This window comes from Schistocerca serialis, chromosome 4 (genome assembly GCF_023864345.2).
Source record: "Schistocerca serialis cubense isolate TAMUIC-IGC-003099 chromosome 4, iqSchSeri2.2, whole genome shotgun sequence".
NCBI lineage: Eukaryota > Metazoa > Arthropoda > Insecta > Orthoptera > Acrididae > Schistocerca > Schistocerca serialis.
In genome coordinates this window covers 396,633,796-396,659,937 of record NC_064641.1, presented here as the reverse complement: position 1 = coordinate 396,659,937, position 26,142 = coordinate 396,633,796, and the positions used below count along the sequence as shown (strand labels likewise).

Here is a 26,142-nt window from a genome sequence, read left to right as displayed (position 1 = left end):
TAATAAACAGAAAGCTTACTTAGCGGCTTGTTCTGTGTATAGCAAATGGAGTGACCATGGTTTCCATTAGGTTTAGTTTATATGACTATATCTCGTTTACCCTTCAATATCGTGCATTAAGCTTATTTATAGTTGTTCTACTCGAAACCTGTCGTCAGAATGCAGAATGTATGGTACGTCAATCGACTGCAGCCAACACAAGCTAGGCTACTCCATTTGCTATGTACGGCACCAGAATTAACAGGAACAGTTGTGGGATGGTTTTTTTTTTTTTTTGCAATCCTCAATTGTGTTTAATGCATTGTGCTGGCAGACAGATTGTTATAAATGTAACAGATTGCTAGGGCTGAGACAGAAAAACACTGAATCACAGCAGGCTGCACTTTATGTCATATTCACTGGAATCAGTAAGTACCGAAGGAAGACTTGTGTTTATATACATGCTTCCACGAAACCTGCTGTGTTCGAAGTGCAAACGGTGCACATGCTTGACTTTGACCATTCAGCACAATGAACAAAGTAAAGTTTACAAGCAATACATTAGAGATCACTGCACTCATGTCACTGGAGTTTGCTGCACTGCCATTGACTACAGAGAGAAATGCACCCCCACATGTAAGATTCGAATGCCTTTCACGGTACTTCATGGTTTTCAGTTTAATTCACCATATTACTCAATTTTTGCTGTTTTCTGGGTGACAACAAAGGAAAAATCTCTCAAAAATGTGTATCTTGACATACAATTTACAGTCATAGAATGTCAGAAATTAGCTCGATTACCTAGCATCCCGATAACAAATTCAATTTTTTGACATAAGTTTTTACTTGCTGTTACACATCTGTGTTTCATTAAAGAACTGATGAAATTCATTATCACAAATGACTATATACACATTTAATTTTGTTCACTTACGCAGATTTTACACACTATATTGGAGAGTATTACAATTTTCAATCATATACACTAATTACATACATTATTGCCCGTATTTTGGAGGGTTTTAACATTTCCCTCGGTTCTGCATTTTCCTCAGTTTTGCGTTTTTTAAGTCTGGGGCACATAAAAATATAAAATAGGATTTCATTGTAGTAACTAGAATAATGTTCACCATGAATCTCAAAACTTTAAATAAGAAAGAAAAATTCCTGGCCTTAAAACACTGCAGTTTCTTAGGAAAAACAGCAGTATTCTGAAAGTGGCTGAATATCTACAGCAAATAGTTTCTCAAATTTAAAGCAATGCTTTTTTAGTAAGGAAAGGGCAGAAGTAAAAACTGAACGCACGAGCAAGCAAAAATGTGTACACTTTTTATTTTACAGATGAAATACTCTCTGATTATCACTCAAGTAACAATCTACATCTACATCATTACTCTCCAATTCACAATTAAGTGCCTGACAGAGGATTCACCAAGCGACCTTCAAGCTATTTCTATGTCCATTTCACTCTTGAACAGTACAAGGAAAAAACAAACACTCAAATTTTGATGTGTGAGCTCTGGTTTCTCTTATTTTATTATGATGATAATTTATCTCTACATAAGTGGGTGCCGACAAAAAAATTTCGCATTCGGAGGAGAAAGTTGGTTATTGAAATTTCATGAGAAGATCCTGCCATAATGAAACATGCCTTTTTTTAAAATGATTGCTCCCCAAATTTGCTTATCATATCCATTACTCTCTTTCCCCTATTTTGCAATAATAGAAAACAAGGTGCTGCTCTTTGAATTTTTTCGATTTTCTCCATCAATCCTATCTGATGCAGACCCCACATCACACAGATCTAACCCAGAAGAAAACAGGGAAGTGTAGTGTGGGCAATCTCTTTAGTAGACCTTCTGCCTTTTCTAAATGTTCTGTCAATAAAACAGTCTTTGGTTCACTTTCCCCCACAACATTATCTGCATGATCGTTCCACTTTCAGTTATTCGTAATTGTAATCCCAAAATATTTAGTTGAATTCACAGCTTCCAGATTGTGTGATTTATCATTTACCTGAAAACTAGCTGATTCATTTTAGTACTCATCCGGATGACTTCACTCTTTCACTCTTGTCTACATCATTTTGTAATTCTTAAGAAGACTGCTCAGACTGTCTCCCAAATTGTTTACGTCGATCAGGAACAGCATAGGGCCAATAACACTTCCTTGAAGAATGCAGATATTACTTGTGTTTTATTTGATGACTTCCGGTAAATTACTACGAATTGACCTTTCTGACAGTAAATCACAACTCCAGTTGCACAACTGAGACTATACTCCAAAGGCATGCAATTTAATTAGAAGTTGCTTGTGAGGAACAGTGCCAAAAGCCTTCCGGAAATATAAAAATATGGAATCAATCTGACATACCCTTGTCGATAGCTCTCATCACTTTGTGAGAATAAAGAGTTACTTGTGTTTCACAAGAACGGTATTTTATGAATTCATGTGGGCATGAATAAAATAATAGGAGTGCGGGTAAGCTACTACAAACAGCATAGTGAACGCATTATTGTGGCCAAGATAGACATGAAGCCCACACCTACTACAGTAGTACAAGTTTATATGCCAACTAGCTCTACAGATGATGAAGAAATTGATGAAATGTATGATGAGATAAAAGAAATTATTCAGGTAGTGAAGGGAGACGGAAATTTAATAGTCATGGGTGACAAATTCGACACTAGGAAAAGAAAGAGAAGGAAACGTAGTAGGTGAATAGGATTGGGGCTAAGAAATGCTAGAGGAAGCCGCCTGGTAGAATTTTGCACAGAGCATAACTTAATCATAGCTAACACTTGGTTCAACAATCATGAAAGTAGGTTGTATACATGGAAGAACCCTGGAGATACTAGAAGGTTTCAGATAGATTATATAATGGTAAGGCAGAGATTTAGGAAACAGATTTTAAATTGTAAGACATTTCCAGGGGCAGATGTGGACTCGTCTCAAAAATGAGAGTGACAGGAAGTGCAAAATGGCTAAGCAGGGATGGCTAGAGGACAAATGTAAGGATTTAGAGGCTTATCTCACGAGGGGCGATGTTCTTGAGAACAATATTATGGAAATGGAAGAGGATGAAGATGAAATGGGAGGTATGATACTGCCTGAAGAGTTTCACAGAGCACTGAAAGATCTAAGTCGAAACAAGGCCCCGGGAGTAGACAACATTCCCTTAGAACTACTGACAGCCTTGGGAGAGCCAGTCCTGACAAAACAGTACCATCATCTGGTGAGCAAGATGTATGAGACAGGCGAAATTCCCTCAGACTTCAAGAAGAATATAATAATTCCAATCCCAAAGAAAGCAGGTGTTGACAGATGTGAAAATTACCGAACTATCAGTTTAATAAGTCACAGCTGCAAAATACTAACACGAATTCTTTACAGACGAATGGAAAAACTGCTAGAAGCCAACCTCGGGGAAGATCTGTTTGGATTCCTTAGAAATGTTGGAACACGTGAGGCAATACTGACCCTACGACTTATCTTAGAAGAAAGATTAAGGAAAGGCAAACCTACGTTTCTAGCATTTGTAGACTTAGAGAAAGCTTTTGACAATGTTGACTGGAATAGTCTTTTTCAAATTCTGAAGGTGGCAGGGGTAAAATACAGGGAGCAAAAGGCTATTTACAATTTGTACAGAAACCAGATGGCAGTTATAAGGGTCGAGGCGTATGAAAGGGAAGCAGTGGTTGAGAAGAGAGTGAGACAGGGTTGTAGCCTCTACCTGATGATATTCGATCTGTATACTGAGCAAGCAGTAAAGGAAACAAAAGAAAAGTTCGGAGTAGGTATTAAAATCCATGGAGAAGAAACAAAACTTTGAGGTTCGCCGATGACATTTTAATTCTGTCAGAGACAGCAAAGGACTTGGAGGAACAGTTGAACGGAATGGACAGTGTCTTGAAAGGAGGGTATAAGATGAACATCAACAAAAGCAAAACAAGGATAATGGAATGTAGTCGAATTAAGTCGGGTGATGCTGAGAGAATTAGATTAGGAAATGAAACACTTAAAGTAGTAAAGGAGTTTTGCTATTTGGGGAGCAAAATAACTGATGATGGTCAAAGTAGAGAGGATATAAAATGTAGACTGGCAATGGAAAGGAAAGCGTTTCTGAAGAAGAGGAACCTGTTAACATCGAGTATAGATTTAAGTGTCATCAAGTCATTTCTGACAGTATTTGTATGGAGTGTAGTCATGTATGGAAGTGAAACATGGACAATAAATAGTTTAGACAAGAAGAGAATAGAAGCTTCCGAAATGTGGTGCTACAGAAGAATGCTGAAGATCAGATGGGTAGATCACATAACTGATGAGGAGGTATTGAGCAGAATTGGGGAGAAGAGGAGTTTGTGGCACAACTTGACTCAAAGAAGGGATCAGTTGGTAGGACATGTTCTGAGACATCAAGGGATCACCAATTTGGTACTGGAGGGCAGCGTGGAGGGTAAAAATCGTAGAGGGAGACCAAGAGATGAATACACTAAGCAGATTCAGAAGGATGTAGGCTGCAGTAGGTACTGGGAGATGAAGCTTGCACAGGATAGAGTAGCATGGAGAGCTGCATCAAACCAGTCTCAGGACTGAAGACCACAACAACAACAACAACAACAACAACGTGGGCTATTTGTCAAGAAATCTTTTTCTTTGAAGTTTTCCCACTCCTTAGGTATGGACCTTAAAACAAAGAGCGATTGTATCAGCGTACTCGGACAGGAACCTATCTGGTAAACAAAAACAATCTGGACCAAAGACATTGCCTTTATCTTTATTAAGTGATTCAAGTTACTTTGGTACACTGAGGATACCTATGCTTAAGTTACTCATGTGGGCAGCTATTCTTAATTTGAATTCTGGAATATTTACTTTGTCTTCTTTGGTGAAGGAATTTTGGAAAACCGTGTTTAGTAACTCTGCTTTAGTGACACTGTCATCGTCAGTAACATTACTATTGCTATCAAACTGTGAAGGTATTGATTAAATCTTGCTACTGGTTTACTGTACATACAATCAATATCACACAGACAAAAATGTTTCAACTAGTTTCCTGCTGCTTCAAGATGATGATACAACTCTGGTGACAACCAGACATGATTTTACAAGTGAAATTATCCACCAAAGCTTGCACTGTCATACCTTTTATCATATAAGCTACTGATCTTAATTTTTTTAATTGGATGGATAAAAAAAAATCTACTCACCAAGCGGTGGCAGAACACACACATAAAAGACTCTTGTGGTTGGCAAACTTTCGGAGCCATTGGCTCCTCCTTCAGGGAGAAGGGCTAAAGGGTGACTTTCCCAAAATCTACCCTTTTTCCTAGACCTCTCCAGTCCTTTTCCTTCACCTTCCTTCCTTCCTCTTTAACCTTTCTGCCTGAAGTAGCCACTGGCTCCGAAAGCCTGCCAATCACAACAGTCTTTTATGTGTGTGTTCTGCCGCCGCTCAGTGAGTAGATTTTTTATCTATCCAATTAAATAATTTTATCAATAACTGATTTTTTTTGTTGATCTTAACTTTATTATCATTATCTTCAGAAAGTTACGTTTGTTTACACAAGAATGTATAAGTTTTCTAAACATAACATCGGACTTTCTATACGACCATATGGTTATCAACTTACTTCATATAAGTCACAGAGCTGTTAGCATGTATTGTTATTTTCCAGTTTTTGGAGGACTGTCTACCAAAAAATGTACTGAAGAAGTTATCTCACAGTTCAAGAAAAATCTCCTTCTAACATATAGTACCTTGCATTCGCTTTCGTTTCTTTGCCTGAGCGTATCCGAGAGGCTGTTCGTTTATGTCTAGAAGTTTTATTCCACCATCTTTGCGTCCAGCTGGTGTGCGAGGATGCTGAGGGCGAGACATAATAGGACTACTGAGTGATGGCGAACGGAAACCGCCAGATGGAATTCGACTTGGTATGCCTTTTAATGGTGCTGAAAAGTAAGACAATAGTAAATATCAATTCAGCTTCAGAACTGTTCTAATTATTTAATCAGATAACAAGAAATCTGCAGATACTTACTTGTGTCATTCAGTTTTCGAGGCATAACTCGCGACCGAACAGGCACAGTGGGCACAGTGTTTTTTTTAAGATTACTCGCTGCATCAGCAGACTTTTGTAAGAGCTCAGCACGCAGTGCAGCTGATTTTGGTTTCCTTTTCAAAGTAAAATGCTTAAGAGGCTGGGTCTGTAGCAGATAACACAACAAAGTAAGTAATGTAAATAGAATATATTATGGCAATAAGCATCAGTGCAAATAAATTAAATGTTTCTACATCATTCAGCAGACAATGATAAGATTACTTATAAAACTAAGCAAAGGCCTCATAGCATAGTCAATAAAAAAAAAAAAAACTCTGCTAGGAGCATCCACAGTACAGTAGAAGAGTTGACTTGAATATGCATATCCACTATAGAATCAGCATTCTTTTAGTCCTTCTAGACTGATCGCATTTCTTCACGCTAACATCACTGATGACACAGACAGTCTAGTCAATGAAGAAAAATTACAAGAAAAAATTTGTGTAGTCGCAAAATTTTTGTACAATCTCATGTTTTGTACAATGTGATGAACAACATACTAAGAATTGCAACCAATAGAGTACGGGCATGGTAGTGAGGATGGGGGAGGGGGGTGTCTGAATGTCTCTTCCCTTCCTCTCTCTCTTGAATATGTCAAAGACAATGGCTTATAGCGAAAATGTCTTCCAGCTCAAAATTAAACTACAATAAATTTCCTACAAAAAGTCCTATTAATGTTTTCTCTAGGTCTAACAGCTTCTGTGTTGCAAGGGAGTGAGATGGAAAAGTCTCGGATTATTATGTTTTAATGATATAAAATAAATTTTTATTGTTAAATGAAATGGGTTAAGAACAAATATTAAATGTGTATACCACATCTATGTGCAGCAGAATTATATTAAGGGATAAACTGTGTTCCCACGGAGTCACAGGGTGGAAGGTTGTTGGGATGGGGAATGGGGTGAAGGTAACTAGTGTGAGGGAAGGCATGTCGCTGGATTGAGGGCATGCATTTCACCCCGCCATAGGTTTGCAAACTGAAGAGTGAGATGGCGATTCCCCAACTCTCTCTACCATACAACATTACAGAAAGGAACTACAGAGAGTTTCACAAAATAATACCAACTCTTCCGCAGCCCACCTTATGAATCACTGGCTACACAGTGTGCTGACATGCCCAGGGATGTTTATTTTCCACAATGCGTGTTGACACAATATGGCATACAGTTATGAGTTATTTGTCTTGTTGTGGTCTTCAGTCCAAAGATTGGTTTGATGCAACTCTCCATGCAACTCTATCCTGTGCGAGCCTCGCCGCTCTTCACTTCTGAGTAACTACTGCAACCTACAACCTCCTGAATCTGGTTACTGTGTTCATCTCTTGGTCTCCCTCAACAATCCCCCCTCCCTTCCCCACACTTCCCTCCAATACTAAACCGGTGATTCCTTAATGTCTGGAGTGTGTTCTGTCAACTGATCACTTCTTTTGGTCAAGCTCTGCCACAACTTTGTTTCCCCAGTTTCGTTCTCGTTCAGTATGTCCTCACCAGTTACGTGATCTATTGACCTAATCTTATGCGTTACTATTAATACCTATGCAAAAGAAGGATATGGACAGAATCCATGCAAATCTCTGCACAATTTGTTCTACAATGTTCGAGACAACTGATTCTTAGTCATCCTGGAAACAGTGTGTATACGTGGGCAAGAAAAAAAAATTCCCAGATTTCCCGGTTAAATTATACAATTTTTCCCGGGTCAAAATACACTTTTTCCACACTATGTGACAATATACTTTCCCACAAAAGTGCAAAACTTATCAATCCTTTGAATGGTTAACGTTTTATACATCATCGGCGTAAAACTTCCGCCGCCACTTTAGAAAAAAAGTCTTGGAAATCTTTGACGGTGTGCAGCAACATGTATGTTGCATATTTTCATAACTGCACCAAATACAGCACGGTAGTTCCCAAAGCATTAAAATCGAGATTACGATGCCCTTTTGTAAGCTAGTCATAGCTCATGTCGCATCATCTCGCAAGCCAATATTCAGAGCATAGGACGCGTGATGTAGTCAGCCAATAGCAATATCACTGTTATGTAGCATGAGCACACAAATAAGCAAAGTCAATGGTTTGAATTAATATACATAGTGTAGCTACACGAAAAGCTAAGCCTTCACTTATAATGTTGTTCTCTAAGATTAATAAGCTACAAAAGAAGCTAAGCTTTCACATATAATATTGGTCTTTGTGTGTGTTACACTTCAAGATACATCATGCAAATGTGCCAGTAAAATTTAAAATAAGACATGAATATCTGGCCTTCTGAGCTCGAAATTCTTCTAAATGACCGGTCCTCACAATGATATGCCATAAACGAGAATCAAACGCTCTGTGATTTAAGAAATTCATCGCACATTCTCAAATGTAATGTAATTCATCTTGCGGGGAACATGAGTGAGTCAAGTTCAGTTGCGGAATGCAAGTTTTATTTCAGTCGACACCACATTGGGCAACGTGCATGCCGCGATGAGGATGAAATTATAATGAGAACAATGCAAACCCAGTCCACGAGAAAATCTCCAACCCAGACGGGAATCGAACCCAAGCCCACTGCATAGGAGGCACGCAAGTTACCACTCAGCTAAGCAGGCGGACTGCGTAAAATGAAATTTACTCTGAAAATAACGCTTTTCAAACCACCATTCGCAGTATTTTCCCAAGGCCTATTACACACAGGCTCGTTTCAGCGGGTGCCAGAAAGTGTCAGAAAACAGGCGTTACTGCACTTGCGCAGCTACGATAGAGTAGGAAGGCCGTATGTACATACGTATAAAGCATTAAGATATGTTACATTACGTCATAAAAGAAACAGGGCCTCAGAGGATACACTAAGAGCATCAGAAGTTCGTAAACCATACTAAAATGTATAATTTGGCTTGAAGTGCACATTCGTATATCCAGATACACAATGAAGTAGGCCCCAACCTATTATTACGCTTTCCAGTGTGGTTTTTGTGATGTACCTCACGTTCGGCTCTTTATTATGGCAAAATGCCATACGTGCTAGAAGATAAAAATGTGCACTTGAAATTCAGTGAACAGTTGAAACTAGCCTACACTGTGGAATGAAACGCTTGGTTTCGAATAAATTGGTTGCCTTAGTGGAAAAAATAAATAAAAGCCAAATTTCTCTAGCAAACCAACAAAAATCACTTCACTGTTCTGCAAGACAGTTATTGCCTGACTGCCAAAAACGTGAAAATGAAATAAAATCAGAAAACAAACTAATAATATATTTAAGCCTTCCGTAATTATGTGAATGTATTTTAATTCATTCGGTAACTCCAGGTAAAAGAAATCTGTTTTGTTTTCATCTGTCGTGGGAGCTGTACACGAAGAGGAAACAGCAAAATCTCTAAACGTAAACACGGGTCTCGTTGAGACTACCCTATTCCGCAGTACAACTAAGACTGTTTTGTGCATGCGCGAATCTGGCAACTTGGGTGTGCCAGAATAAATTCTTACGATTAACATCTGGCTTGAAGTAGCGAGAGAATAGGGTGTAGGTACTGCTCAAACAAACCTAATGTAAACAATTGTGACGTCACACTCATCAGGAGCAGTTTGTTGTTACAAAGTATTACGTAGCCTTCGTCCTAAGGCCTTCGACAAGTTTTGCTGTTGGCAGATGCTTTGTGTGCATGATGTTTTGTTGTTGAAATTAGAGCATTTCCTTTGCAACTGAAGTTTTATTCTGGAATTTTTCCTCTCGTTTATGTTTTATTGCTACAGTATTATTTTGCAGTAGTGGGCTACAATATTATTCTTTGTTAGAGTATGAGTCCTTACCAGTCAAATCTACAAAAAATTAATTGAAAATTAAAACCGTGAAAAATTCCCAGAATTCCACATAATGCCCGGGTTTTTTCCCGTTGTCCCAGGGTGTATACATCCTGTATAAGGCATGTGTAGTATTATTTTGGGAAATGCAACTTCCTCCACCATGAGCGCTGCTAGCCTTTAATTTTACAGACAAACTACACCTCCCTGGTATTTCCTGTTCAGTTTTTTCATGCGAGTAGACAAAATAACTTCACTGAGCTCACGTTCATATAGCAGTTTGGTTGGTTGGTTTTGGGGTTTGATGGGGGCTAAACATCGAGGTCATCAGTCCCCAGTTCCAAACAGACACAGTTGTAAAAGGCCTATACAATAAAAGTGTAACTTCTGCACCCGGAGGGATGGGACACCAAGGGGTACAGAGCTAAAATGAACATCGCAGTAACACAAAATAGAGGACACTTAAAAGGAGCAGAGCAAATAGTTGACTAGAGTAAAACAGACTACAGTGGTTGATGGATCAGGTAAAAGGTCAACCACTCAACGACAAACGAAGAACCTGCAGCTGGAAAAAGTTGATAGAGGTACTAACACAACTTGTTTCCATAAAAGACACTATTTTGATATCCACGTCACAATTAAAGGTCGCTGGAGTGGGTGTAGCCTGAGAAATCATGCGAGAGAGCCCACACTAGAGCGAGTGATAAAACCCAGCTGCACGGATAAAACGTAAAACTGAGTCGGCTATAGAGGCATTGCCACCGAGAATTAAAGGAAGTGCAGCTGGTAAATTAAAGGACTGGTGCAAGTGGGCTAAAAGGGGCCGTCCATCAGAAGATGGACCACTGTCAGCCCCGCATCACAGCGACACTTGGGTGGGTTCTCACGACGAAGGAGGTAGCTGTGGGTCATCCGCGTATGTCCAATTCAGAGACGGCAGAGAACAACTGAGTCCCTACGCGTGCCCCTCAAGGATGAGTTCCATACGGCCTTGGATGACTTGACCATGCGGAGCTTATTTGGCATGTTCAAGACAGACCATTCAGAGTTCCAGACATCGCGGACCTTGCGATGTAGGGCTGACTGGAGGTCTCTTTCCACGAGACCAAGCTCCAGGGGTGGCGAAGTGGTGGCCTGCTTGGCCAACCGATTGACATGTTTGTTTCCTGGAATGCCGATATGGCCCGGGGTCCACACAAACGTCACTGAACGACCATACTCGGCGAGAGCAAAAACAGCACCCTGAATACCGTGCACCAAAGGGTCCCGAGAAAAACACTGGTCGAGTGCTTACAATCCACTCAGAGAGTCACTGCATATGACAAATGACTCCCCAAGGCAGGAGGAAAGGTGAGCGAGTGCATGATAAAGAGCAACCAGCTCCACAGTGAAAACACTGCTCCCACAAGGCAGGGAATGCTGCTCAACGTAGTCGCCATGGATGAAAGCAAACCCAGTGTGTCCATCGACCACAGAACCATCAGTGTAGACTACATCTGAATCGCAAAACGAGGCAAGAAGAGCCAGGAATTGTTGACGAAGACTGGCAGGTGGAACGGAGGACTTTTGAGTCGCAGGACAAATCCAAGCAAAGCCGCAAGTGAGGGAGGGACCAAGGAGGGGTAGAAGAAGAGGTCCGGAACAATGGAGGAAGGGGAAACAACTCTAGTGATGAGAGAAGGGAACGGGACCGCGATCGGGGAAAAGGGAGCCTGCGGTTCGGATGGTTGGGTGAGGCATGGACGCGGGCAACGTATGACGCAAGCAACTATTGTCGCAGAAATCGTAGGGTGAGGGATTCCAGCTTCTACAAGAAGGCTAGTCACCGGACTAGTGCGGAAGGCACCTGTCACCAGTCTGACGCCACAATGGAGAATCGAGTCGAGGATATGCAACATTGAAGGTGCTGCCGAGTCGTACACCATGCTCCCGCAGTCGAGACGGGACTGGACTAAGGCATTATAGAGCTGTAGGAGGGTTGTTCGTACAGCCCCCCAAACGGTGTTGCTTGAGGCACCGAAGGATGTTGAGGTGCCACCAGCACCATTGTTTAAGCTCGAGAAAATGAGGTGTCCAAGTGAGCCGAGCATCAAACAGCATGCTAAGGAAGGGATGCGTCTCCTCAATACGAAGGAGTTCATCGGCAAGGTAGAGCTCTGGATGGAGGTGGACCGTTTGACAACGACAGAAATGCATCACTTGGGTCTCAGAGGCTGAGAACTGAAAACCATGGTTGGATGCCCAAAAATGTGCCTTACGGATAGCTCCCTGCAGCTGCCGTTCAGTGACACTGATGCCTGGGGAACTGTAATAAAGACAAAAGTCATTGGCATATAGAGAGGAACAGACCGATGAGCCCACCGCAGCCGCAAGACCATTAATCGCCACCAAAATGAGGGGAACACTGAGAACTGAGCCCTGCGGGACACTGTTCTCCTGAATATGAGCAGAGCTAAAATAAGTGCCAATTCTAACCTGAAAGGAACAATTCCGTAGAAAAATCGGAAGTGGACCCCGTAAGCCCCATTCGTGCAACGTAGCAAAGGATATGGTGGCACCAGGTGGTATCGTATACCTTCCGAAGACCAAAGAAAACAGCAATTAGATGTTCTCACCGAGTAAAAGCTGTACAAATAGCCGACTCTAGCGAGACTAAATTGATTGCTGAGCGGCCCTGATGGAAGCCCCCCTGCTGCTGGGCTAGCAGGCCCTGTGCTTTGCGGATCCACATGAGCCGCCGACTCACCATCCGTTCCAGGAGTTTGCACATAATGTTGGTAAGGCTGATAGGGCGATAGCTATCAACCACCAGTGGATCTGCACCAGGTTTCAGCACCGGGATGGTAACGCTACCCTGTCAACAAGTTGGGAAAACGCCCTCCGTCCAGATGCGGTTAAACAAAACGCGTAATGTACCTTGACAGTGTGCCAAGATATGGCGAAGAAACTGGTTGTGAATTCGGTCTGGACCTGGAGAGGTATCGGGGCAAGCTGTAAGGGCACTTTGGAACTCCCATTCACTAAACGGGGCGTTGTATTGTTCCCAACGATGCATGCGATACGACAGCTGCGTACCCTCAGCCTGCTCTTTAACTGTGCGGAATTCTGCGCTATAGCCTGCTGCCGCAGAAATACGAGCGAAGTACTCTGCCAGATGTTCGGCGATGGCGATTGGGTCAGTACAAAGTGTACCCCGAAGAGAAAGGCAAGGGACAGATGCATGAGGGCGAAAGCCAAAAATGTGCCAAACCTGCAACCACACCTGAGATGGGGAGGTGCGAGAACCTATGGTGGCAACGTATCGTTCCCAGCAGGCCTGTTTTCTCCGCCGGATTAACTGCTGAGCCCGGGCCGCAGCCGTTTAAAGGCAATCAGATTCACTAGGGAAGGATGACGCCAGTGTCATTGGAGGGCTCACCGGCGGTCCCGGATAGCTTCTGCAATCTCTGGTGTCCACCAAGGGACTGACTTACGCCTTAGGGTACTTGAAGAGCAGGGGACAGTTGCCTCGGCAGCAGAAACAATGGCCACAGTGACCTCGTCCACTGCCGAATCAATCGGAGCAATGGCCATAGTAGCTGAGCTGTAGGCTGCCCAATCAGCTCCACAAAGAGACAATCGTGGCAGCTGGTCAGGGGCTTGGGATTGAAGAAGTGAAACCAGATTAGGAAAGTGGTCGCTACCACACAGGTCGTCGTGGACCCTCCAACTGAGGTATGGAAGAAGACCTGGGCTACTAAGAGAGAGGTCAATGGCCGAATATGTGCCGTGAGTCAAGCTAAAATATGTGGGAGCACCAGTGTTAAGGACGCAAACATCCTGCTGTGCCAAGAGAGCCTCAACGTTCCTACCCTGGCCCGAGATCTGGGCCCCACCCCATAAAGGGTGGTGGGCATTAAAATCCCCCAAAAGGAGGAATGGCGGGGGGAGCTGGGCGAACAAGGCAGCTAGGTCGGCAAGAGGGACAACCTCATCTGGGGGAAGGTAGAGGGAACAGATGGTAAGTTCCATTCCTGCCCGGACTCTAACAGCCACAGCCTCAAGAGCTGTGTGAAGTGGCACTGGGGCACTAGGAACAGTGGCAAGAACATAAACACAGACACCGCCAGACACACTGTCGTATTCTACTATGTGGTTCTTATAGTAACCCCGGTAGCCACTGAGGGAGGGGTCCGCCGAACAGGAAACCAGATTTCCTGTAGGGCCACACAAGTGGCAAGGAAGCGACACAAAAGCTGTTTCAACTCAGCAAGGTACCGGAAATAACCATGGCAATTCCATTGAAGGATAATGGTATCCGACTGTGAAGACATGAAAGAACCTGGGGAGATAGGTCACGCCTTAGAAGCACTCGCTGCAACCGATTGCAAAGTAGCCTAATCAACTTCCATAGGAGCTGCGGGTCGAGCAACATCTAGCTCCTGAGGGGACGCTAAATGCTCCACATCATCTTCAGGTGCAGTAGTGAACTCCTTTTCTGTCTCTATGTCTTTCTCCTTTTGCTTTTTCTTCTTTTTGGTAGGGTCCCGTTTGTCCTTCGGTTTATAGGCTGGGTGGACTTTTCCAACCCAGGCTCAGGGACCGAGGAAGACCTGGAAGCCCTACGGCCCTTAGGCGGTGGCTTCTTCAGCCACAGGCTGACATCTGGAGGGGCAGTAACTATGGAAGGGAGGGCACCAAGCGATCCCCTCTGCACGAGGGGAGCCGGAGGAGGCGGGCACTTCTCCGGCTCAGAGGTGGGGGCTGAAGTCCCCAAAGAAGGAGGGGTTGTTACTCCCAATGTTGATAACATGGGAGCAACCTGGGGGACAGGAATAGACGGTCGGGCTGGAGGGCCCACAAAAAGCGGCTGGGCTTGGGGGCTCGTCGCCAGGGATGGGGACATCGAAGCTGCTGCAGCAAACGTCGATGAAATGCGCACAGGGTGAAGTTGGTCATACTTGCGTTTAGCCTCTGTGTAAGTGAGCCTGTTCAAAGTCTTACACTTCCGTTCTCTTTGATAAACTGCGCAGTCTGATGAGCAAGGTGAATGTTTCTGCTTGCAGTTGACACAAACGGGGGGGCGGCGAACACGGGACGTTGGGGTGGGAGGCACGTCCACAATCCCAACAGGTAGGGTTGGCGTCACATCTCCATGACATATGCCCAAACCTCCAGCACTTAAAGCAGCGCATGGGAGGAGGGACGTAAGGGTTAACATCACATCGACATATCACCACCTTGACCTTCTCGGGCAGGGTGTCTCCCTCGAAAGCCAAGATGAAGGCGCCAGTGGCGACCCTACTATCTTTAGGTCCCCTGAAAACACGTTGAACAAAGTGGACACCGCGGCGTTCCAGATTTGCACGGAGCTCGTCGTCAAACTGCAACAACAGGTCATGATGAAAAATAAGTCCCTGAACCATATTGAGGCTGCAACATCACCGAGCTTGTCACAAGCAAGCAATGCCCGTGACTGTGCTGGGGATGCTGTCTGTATGAGGACTGCTCCAGACCTCATTTTAGACAGGCCCTCAACTTCTCCAAACTTGTCCTCTAAATTTTCCACAAAAAACTGAGGCTTTGTGGTCAGAAATGAGTCCCATCTGTTCGGCTGCAAACCAGAAATCAAGGACAATATGTTGCACCAGGTAATTCAGACCGCCATTCCTCCCCTGGTGTGGACAGGGATGGGAACGATTTGGGGTCATACTGTAAAGCATTGAACTTTCCTGTCTTAGAGACTCGTGCTTGCACACTATTTGTATTTAGTTTCATGGTGGTCCCATGAGCAGCTAGGGGAAGGAATATCCACCCAGACAGAGCCCCGCTTGCCTGGGTAAGCCTAATACAACCGGGGGGTGGCAGGTTCCCCAGAGGTCGCCCTAGAAGCAACTGTTCTACCTCAACAGCCATGCGTCTCCTCAGTGCGCAGCACACCTTGAGATTGAGGTTTTTTTTATAGAGGTTTATACCATCCTCGCGACCCAGGCAGTTAAGCCAAGATCCCCGGGCTCTGTACCGTACAACGTTCCACTGTCGCGCCTTACGGTGGTTGTTGAAGCACGCTCAGAGCTTACGGTATTGAGGACTGGTGGCACTTCCCAGTTCCCAGCTCAGGGACCCCAGGGTCACCAAGCCCGTACCCAGCAACTAAATGCTGAGCTCCCTGAGGGGCATATAGCAGTTTATTTTTAGTTTAGTGAGTAGTTACACTGGTGTAAAAAAATTAAAGCAACAAAATGCTGTTTCATCGTCTTGTGTTTAATTCATGATATAATCATACAAACTGACAACAGATGTCTGTACGATAGTGTTCTGCGTGGAAGATGGTATTTCGGTCAACGGAAAACCACGCCAATGATGATGTCAGGGAATCTACCAAACATAGTAGTGTTTGTCGGGTACTCCCATATCTACAACTGCTGCGAACACAGTCAGAGATGGTGCAGTATTGCATAGAGAAGACACCTACCAGACACTGCGGTGGAGGGCCATAGGAAGAATGGAAGCTGGGCAGTCAAAAACTCATGTGGCCCGATGGCTCAATGTGAATCGTTCTGCTGTTTCTCAGATGTGGCCAGAGTTTATAGAGACCAAAACTGTATCACGGAGACTAGGGCAGGCTGACCAGGTGGGATATCTGAAAGAGAGGTTCATTACTTGGCTGTAAATGCACGGCAGTACTGCCTTAGTACTGTGTAGCAAATGGCAATGGACTGTGCAGTATCCACTGGACATGCTGTATTGAGGCAAATAGTGTAGAGAAGGCTTCGATAGAGTGGCCTTTATTGATGGAGACTGGCTGCATGTGTGCCTCTGATGTGGCTTCATAGAGGAAACGTCTAGAATGGAGTCACCAACATGCTACCTGGACAGTTGAAGAGTGGGCCAATGTTCTTTTCACAGATGAGTCCTGAAACGATCTGGAGAGTGATTCTCGAGGGATTCGCAGCTGAGGGTAATGTGGAACATGATTATGAAACTCTAACATTGTGAAGAGAGACTGATATCGAGGAGGATTGCTAATGGTGCAGGCAACGATTATGTTGACCACTCAAACACCTTTGTTTTAATGATTGCCACTCCAATTCACATATCATGTCTGTGGCGCTATCTCCCCTATTTCGCGATAATACAAAACGAGCTGCTCTTCTTTGAAATTTTTTGATGTCTTCCGTCAGTATCACCTAATGCGGATTCCACACAGCACAATAATACTCCAGAAAAGGGCGGACAAGCATGGTGTAAGCAGGGTCTCTTTAGTAGACCTGATGCACCTTCTAAGTGTTCTGCCAATGAATCGCAGTCTTTGGTTTGCTCTACCCCACAACATTATCTATGTGATCGTTCCAACTCTCTCTCTCTCTCTCTCTCTCTTTTTTTTTTTTTTTTCCCTAAGTACTTAGCTCAATATACAACCTTCAGATTAGTGTGACTTATCGCATAATCGAAATTTAGCGGATTTCTTTCAGTACTCATGTGAATAACTTCACATTTTTCTTTATTCAGGTCAATTGCTACTTTTCGCAATTTGTTTTGGTCATCTGATGACTTTACAAGACTATAAATGACAGCATCATCTGCAAACAACCTAAGAGGGCTACTCAGATTGTCTCATATGTCGTTAATATAAATCAGGAACATTACAGGGCATAACACTTCCTTAGGAAACGCCAGATATTGCTTCTGTTTTACTCGATGGCTTTCTGTCTACAAACTGTGACCTTTCTTACAGGAAATCATGAATCCAGTCGCACAACTGAGGCGACATTCCATAGCAGGCAGTTTGGTAAGAAGACGCTTGTGAGGAATGGTGTCAGAAGCCTTCTGGAAATCTAAAAATGTGGAATCAATTTGACACCCCCAGTCAGTAGCACTCCCTACTTCATGAGTATAAAGAGCTAGTTGTGTTTCACAAGAAAATTTTTTTCTGACTTTGTGCTGACTATGTGTCAATAAATTTTTTCCTTCAAGGTAATTCATAATGTTTGAACACAGTATATGGTCCAAAACCCTACTGCAAATTGACGTTGGTGATATAGGTCTGTAATTCAGCGGATTACTCCTATTTCCCTTTCTAGGTATTGGTGTGACTTGAGCAGTTTTTCAGTCTTTAGGTAAGGATCTTTCTGTGAGTGAGCGGTTGTATATACATGATGTGATCAAAAGTACCCGGACACCTCCAAACACATACGTTTTTCATATTAGGTGCATTGTGCTGCCACCTACTGCCAGATACTCCGTATCAGCAATGTCATTTCACATCGTGAATGAAGTGCTCTGCGGCATTCACGGACTTTGCATGAGGTAAGGTTCTTGGGTGTCACTTGTGTCATACGTCTGTATGCGAGATTTCCACACTCCTAAACATCCCTAGGTCTACTGTTTCCGATGTGATAGGGAAGTGGAAACATGAAAGGAAATGTACAGACCTTGTCTGTTGACTGACAGAGACCGCCGACAGTTGAAGAGGGTTGTAGTGTGTAATAGGCAGACATCTATCCAGACAATCACACAGGAATTCCAAACTGATATTGCAAGTACTATGACAGTTAGGCAGCAGAAGAGGAAACTTGGATTTCGTGGTCGAGCGGCTGCTCATAAGCCACACATCATGACTGTAAATGCTAAACAACGCTTCGCTTGGTGTAAGGAGTGTAAACATTGGACGACTGAACAGTGGAAAACTGTTGTGTGGGGGTGATGAATCATGGTACACAATATGGCGATCCAATGGCAGGGTGTGGGTATGGCGAATGCACGGTGAACGTCATCTGCCAGCGTGTGTAGTGCCAATAGTAAAATTAGGAGGCGGTGGTGATGTTATAGTGTGGTCATTCTTTTCATGAGGGGGCTTGCACCCCTTGTTGTTTTTCATGGCAATATCACAGCACAGGCCTACATTGATGTTTTAAGCACCTTCTTGCTTCCCACTGTTGAAGAGCAATTCGGGGATGGTGACTGCATCTTTCAACATGATCGAGCACCTGTTCATAATGCACAGCCTGTGGTGGGGTGGTTACACGACAATAACATCCCTGTAATGGACTGGCCTGCACAAAGTCCTGATCTGAATCCTACAGAACACCTCTGGGATGTTTTGGAATGCTGACTTCATGCCAGGCCTAACCGACCACCATCGATACCTCTCCTCAGTGCAGCACTCCATTAAGAATGGGCTGCCATTCCCCAAGAAGCCTTCCAGCACCTGATTGAATGTATGCCTGTGAGAGTGGAAGCTGTCATCAAGGCTAATGGTGAGCCAACACCATACTGAATTCCGGCATTACCGATGGAGGGCGCCATGAATATTTACGTCATTTTCAGCCAGGTGTCCGGATACTTTTCATCTCATAGTGTAATTTCTAAATAATGAGCTATTGTATCATCATACTCTCAAAGGAACCTGACTGGTACACAATTTGTGTCTGGAGGCCTTGCCTTTACTATTAAGTGATTTAAGCTGCTTTGCTACACCAAGGGTATGTACATGCATGTTTCTCATCTTGGCAGTTGTTCCTGACTTGAATTCTGGAATAATTACTTCATCTTCTTTGGTGAAGGAGTTTCAGAAAACTGTGTTTAATAATTCTGCTTCAGTGGCACTGTCATCATTGACTTCACCGTTGTTATTGCACAGTACAGGTACTGATTGCGTCTTGCCACTGATGTGTTTATGAATGACCAAAATCTCTGGATTTTCTGCCATGTTCGGAGACAGAGTTTATTTGTGGAAATTATTAAAAGCATCTTGTACTGAAGTACAAGCTATATCTCAAACTTCTGCAAAACTTTGGCAATCTTGGGGATTTTGCGTTCTTTTAAATTTGGCATGCTTTTTTTTTTTTTGTTTCTGCAACAGCAATTTAACATGTTTTTTATACTGTGGGGGATCAGTACCATCACTTAGTAATTTATGTGGTAGATATCTCTAAGTTGCTGTTGATACTATCTCTCTGAAATCATTCCACATCTTTTCTAAGCTTACATGATCAAATCAGAAGGAGCGGAGACACTCTCTTAAAAAGGAGTTAAGAGCATTTTTACTGGCTTTTTTAAATAGATGTACTTTGAGTTTCTTTTTGATGGTTGTGGGTGCTACGGTACTCAGCCTAGCAGCAACTGCCTTGTGGTCACTAATCCCTGTGTTCATCATCATACTCCCTGTTTGACCAGGATTATTTGTTGCTAAGAGGTCACATATGATTTTGCAACCATTTATGGCTTTGAGTGGGCTCATGAACTAATTGTTCAACTTCACTAAAAGGTAAACTACTTCCAACAGCAATAATTACTCCACAACCAACTGTATTTAATCTATCCTTTCTGAACACTGATAGGTCATTTGAAAAAATTTCAGCTGAACTTATTTCCGGCTTTAGCAAGCTTTCCATACCTATAGCTATTTGAGCTTCAGTGCTTTCTATTACAACTTGGAGCTCTGGTTCTTTTCCAACACAGCTACAACAATTTACAACTACAATACCAGTCGTTTCTACAACTACCTTACTGTGTTTTACCTGCCCCCATTTAAGACGGATGCCCTTTCTGTAGTTTCCTGAAACCCTCTAACCTAAAAAACTGCCAAGTCCCTTCCATTCAGCCCCCGCTACCCGTGTAGCACTTCCTGTGTGTAGTGGACTCCTGACCTATTAAGTGGACACCAGAAACCCACCAATGGTGGCCCAAGTCAAGGAATCTCCAGCATACAGAGTCACAGAACCGTCTGACCCTCTGATTCAGGCCATCCACTCAGCTCTATGCCAAAGGACCACAGTCGGTTCTATCGATGATGCTGCAGATGATGAGTTCCGCCTCAATCTTGCAAGCAAGACTGGCAGTATTTACCACTTCCGCTAGCCGCCTGAAACCAGAGATAATCTCCTCCGATCCAAAGCAGCACACATCATTGGTACAGACATGAGCCACCACCTGCAGTTGGCTGCAACGTGTACTCTTCATAGCATCCAGAAGCACCCTTTCCGCATCAGAAATGACTACCTCTGCTATGCACACAGTGTGTACAATTGCTTCCTTCCCCTCCTTGGCAGCCATATTCCTAAGAGGCCCCATTATGTGCCTAATTTAAAGATCACACTTAGGAAAAAATTTATGATTTGTTTACGAAAATATATAATTTTTTTGATGTAAATTTTAACAATTTTTATTTTCTGAATTTTAACTACTAGAGTAAATGCTGCGAAAGTAAACCTACATCATCATGGTACTATTTACGTTATGTGGTAAATAAGGTGTAGATTCAGAAGTTTCTGAGAGAAAGGGACATTTGTACTGAAGAATGTCATTTTGAGAAAATTGCAGTTTAAAGAAAAAATTTAATACACAGCCAAATGATATACACAAAATACGTTAAAATCCTCCTCGCTGGTAGTCCTCATCTCCTTCTTTATCTTCCTCATCCAATGCTGCCCTCCTTTTCTTGGATCTGGCTTCTTTTGACATATTGTTTGCTGCAATCTCTGCTTTCATGATCCGCAACTGGTCCAAGTTCATCACACTTTTAGTGGTGTTTCAATCTTTGTGAACTTCAAGGAACTCAAAAGCCTGTAGTCTTCTGGGTTAGCCATCATTAAAGTAAGAACACTGATCTTCCAACAAAAACATTTTTTGGTTCCTTGACCATACAACACTGTTAAACAGATCCATTGGCATTTGTGTGTTGCCTTTCAGACGTTTCTTCAACAGCTCTGGATGGCCGAGATCCCGAAACACGGGTTTCATGGCAAGCACTTGGAGCATTTTGTATAGTAATTTTGTGCGAGACAGTCTGCAATTTTCTTCCTATTTTGCCTTCAGATATTTACACCGATCAATGGAACACAGATTGTGGATTGGCTCAGCATCTGTGGACAGGGTGTGGAAATAAACTGCTCCATCAGCACTCTCCATACCATCTAAATTACCCCTGTTACTTCTAATAGCTATACCATAAATATTGTGCAACTGATCACTTTGTTTAACAGTCGGTTGACACCTTATACTTAAACAAATCTGTTAACTTACATGGTAAACTCCCTATCGCACTTCTCTCACATTTAGTGGTGAGACAGCCCAATGGATAGCCCATCAAAAACTGAACACGGAACACACATGAAAACAGGCAGAAGGCGTACTGAACTACCAAAAAAAGAAGTGAAATAGAACCAGTGAATGATCCAAGGTTAATATGTGCAACATTGACAGAATCAGAATAGCCATGGCATCTTGGTTATGCGATTTTGGTGTTGGACTGCTAAGGCGGAGATTTGTATTCAATCCTCTCTCATGCCCCATATTTTATTTTTATTTATTATTATTTTTTTTCACCACATTATGAACCGTCCGTCCAGTCATTGAGTGTCTGATCAGTGAATTCAAATATGTGTCTGTGTCATGGTGTAATGTCTGTTTGCGACGGCGAGATGTAACAAAGGGACCTTCAGATGTACGTAACTCCTATTTGTTCTACACAAGTACCACAGAATTCCTTTGTTGTAACATAGTTCACATCCATTTATTCGTTGTTTTCTTTTCTGTGAAAGGTATATATAGCATCTCACTTGCTCCCACTATTCATCATCACATTTAGTTGCGCCAGTGATATATTCTTAGCATATGATGTGCCGGTAATATATTCTTAGCATATGATTCATGTTTTATAACTAATGTATAGCATGACAATTGCCAATACTACAGAAGGAGAACAGACATGTCAATTACTGGATGGGTAGTTCACAATTTGTGGAAAAAAGTGGGCACCAGTGGGGTTTCACCACGGATCTCCCACATGGCAGTCTAACACCGTGAACACACAACTATGATGACATAGTTATTACAACAAGCTCGATGTTTTACGTCGTCAGCTTGGACCATTCACTGTTTCCGATTTGCTTCTTTTTTCATAGTTCAGTACACCTTCTTCCCGTTTCCATGCTTGATTTGTGTTCAGTTTCTGAAGGGCTATCCATTGGGTCACTTTAACACTAAATTTGGGGGGTGGGGGGGTTGCAATGGTGAGTTTCCCTTGTTAGTACATCCCAATTGCTGTTTTAGTCTATGCAATCTCATGCCCATCCTCTTCTGCATATGATTTATGCACTCTAGTTTTGTAATTAACAGGTCAGATGCAAAACAAAATTCTCAGAAAAGTCAGTGCCTGACTATTTTCAAATACTTATTTCAAATAGAAGAATTCGAAAATTTCAATAAAACAAACATCAGTTAAAGCATAAATATCAATAGTTTCATAATTTGCATAAAAGTAAAAATGTCAAATTTTGTCATTTTGGGTGGTACGACTCTCCTTAAAAATTAACATTAATTTTATACAATATATCAGTCCTAGATAATAAATGACTATGACCTTCTTATAGGAAGTTTAATGTTAAGCTTAACTTTGGCTCTGTCTCACCCATTTAGAGAGCCTGGAGTTGCAAATTACAAATATAGCCCAGAAAAGGGAGAAAAAAAGAAAGAAAAAGAAAAAACCCAGGATTGTTGGGTTTGTGGATTTTGGGGAGCATGTAGCAGGTGGGTGTGTGGGGTGTCATAAAGGTGAGGAGGAAAATGGAGTCACGAGATAGGTTCTGGGAAGGGCCTAAGGCTTTAAAGCAGGGATTGGAGGTTGTGTTGGACTTGTGGGGTAGGATCACTCTGGCAGACTTTATAGGTGGAGGAGCCAGATAACTGGTGGAAGTCTTCCGCCAGGTAGTCACTGTGATTCATGACAACAGTGGTACTACCTTTGTTCTATAGGTAGGATGATTAGGTCAGGATTAGTTTTGAGGTTGTGTATGGTTATTCTTTCTTCTGCTAAAAGGTTAGTGTTCTGAGGAAGGGACCTGGGGAAGGATAGTGAAGCTAAGTTGCAGGTAAGGTATTCCTTGAAGGTGACAGTGGATAGATAGTTAGGTGGGAGGGGAGATCATAAATGGATGGTGGTATGAACTGGGAGAGGCAGAGTTTAATGTTGAAATTAGGTTGGCTTTGGTGGGAGAGATTGGTGATGAAGGAGAGTTTCCACTGCAGGAATTGGGAGAAGGTGAGTAGGTCAGAAGTTCAGCATGGTTAAATTGGGTGTGGGGGCTAAAGGTGAGATCTTTGAAATTTCTATGGAGTTGAAAAATTTAGTGGAAAGATTAACAACAGTGTTACGGGAATGTTTGGGATCTGGATTTGGTAGTGTGTTGGTCGCTAGTTTTGGGGGATGTGGCAAGTTGAAAAGGTCAGCTAGGCAGGGTTTAGATGCTATGAGAGGTGGGCGAGGAAAAACAATGTGTATAGGATAGAGGTTGGATAGTGGTGCCCCGGGGAGGCATTAGAATGCCAGCAGGTTGGATAACTTATGGAGGTTGGTGTCTGGTATGCTCCTGGAGAGCAAGATTTCAGATTCTGCCAGCCTCTGGCTCTCACAAACCTTGTACTGCAAAAACACATCTCCATGGTACAGGCATCCCAGAAACAAGTCTGCTCCCTCTGCAAGATATTGCTACTGTGAAATCCTTGACATTGAATTCTGTGCTCTCAAGAGCCTGGGGGAGCATTCCAGACATCACCTCCAAAAGTTATCCAAGCTGGTGGCATCCTACTGCCTCCTTGGGGCACCACTATCCAACCCCTATCCTACCCACATTGTTCCTCCTCATCCATCCCTCACAGCACCTACATCCTGCCTAATCGACCTTTTCGACTTGCCACATCTCCAAAAACTCTCGTATGCCTGACACCCATAATCAAGATGGAATAGGATCAGAGCTTCACAAAGCTGTAGAAGTGCAGAGCGACTGCACCCCAAATTACGTCCAAAGCAGTGAAGAATATTAAGGTGTGACCAATACTTTCGCTTAGGTTGGTGAAGATGGAGAAGCAACATCAACTTGGCATCTAAAGACCAGCCTTAAAAAGCAATGAAACTCCACCATGTTGAGCAACTGATCATCAAAGTAGAGTTCTGGTTGGATAGTACACTGGCGATAGAAGTGCACGATATGCCTTGATAGCAGAAAACTGAAAACCATGGTTGAGAGCCCCGGGCTGTCCCTCTCATATGCCACCCATCACGTGATGTTCAGCCATACTCAGTTGAGGAGCAACAGTACAAGCAAAAATAGTCAGCACACAAGTGGGGTGTCACTGTGAACCCCAGAGCACACACTATTAGAGCCCTTTGGAGGCCTGTGCCCTTGTGTATGGATGGGTACCAGGGGAAGCACCAACCTGAGCCAGGAGAGTACAGTGTGATAAGAAGTTCTGGACAAAAATTGACAATGGGACCCTGAAGACCCCACTTCTGTAGGGTAACAAGGATGTAATGTGGCCTCGTGGTGGCATAAGCCCTTTGCAGGTAGAAGAATTTTGTCATTGGGTAAAAGTCATCCGGATAGCAACCTCCACACAGACCAAATTGTCAGCTGTAGAACAGACTTGGTGAAAACTGCCCTGGGATGGTGCAAAAAGACCCCGAGACTCAAGGTTCTAACACAGTCGCCGGCTCACCATACATTCAATAGGTGTATGAGCTTTTGTCTATGGATGCGATCTGGGTCTGGGGCCGTGCCATTGAAAAGGGCTCAGGCACTGAGAAATTTCCCCTCAGTAAACAGGGGGCAAGTAATAAAAGGTAAGTGAATATGCTCCACCTGCTGTCAGGTTAGAAAATGCAGGCTGGTAATTCTCAGACACAGAGGCTCAGGGCATAATGAAGAGCAAAATATTCTATGAGAGCATCTGGATCAGTGTAGACAGTGCCATTCAGGGCAATACCAGATACACCTGTGGGGGCACTGGTGTCCAAGAGGTGTTGAGCCTTTGCCAAAACCCAAGGTGTGTTACGACTTTGCACCACTTGTTAGCAGCAGACACAGTGGCTGCGCCAAAGACTGAGATGGTGTGGAGTTTTACAATTATTTCTTGAACTTTCTTTACAATTTCTCCCTCGTTGTCACTGCCCAGCCCTGCAGATCCCTCCGCCTGGCTGCTGCAGTGTAGATTCTCTGACAATGCGCGCAACGCGTGCCGCTGATCGCACTCGGGAGCCTCAGGCCACCAGTGCTCCGCTGAAGCCAGGATGCCCTGTGGTTGAGATGAACTCATCGCCGCTTGGCGCCCCAGTACGGGCACGTCCACGGAGCCGCGTCGCCCTGAGGTCAGCTGCCGACGCTTGCTGCACCGGCGGCGGGGAAGCCATCAGTCGCGATGTCCACGAGGTCCCGTCATGGACGGACCACGCGCCGTGGTGCCGGGTTGCCGTGAAGTCCGGGTGTCAGTCCCCGGCGGCGCGTGTGACCAAGACCTTG

The 26,142-nt window shown here is 43.4% G+C and overlaps 1 protein-coding gene across 4 annotated transcripts in view; it reads right to left on the bottom strand.

Moving 5' to 3' along the window:
- Positions 1-26,142, bottom strand: part of LOC126474928 (negative elongation factor A) — a 152,462-nt gene that overhangs the window by 20,517 nt on the left and 105,803 nt on the right. For all 4 annotated transcript variants that reach the window (XM_050102441.1, XM_050102442.1, XM_050102443.1 and 1 more), the window contains exons 4-5: positions 6,021-6,186; positions 5,740-5,931 (exon numbers count right to left, since the gene is read on the bottom strand). In XM_050102441.1, coding sequence (XP_049958398.1) covers positions 5,740-5,931; positions 6,021-6,186 — 358 coding nt within the window. The remainder of the gene's footprint in view (positions 1-5,739; positions 5,932-6,020; positions 6,187-26,142) is intronic.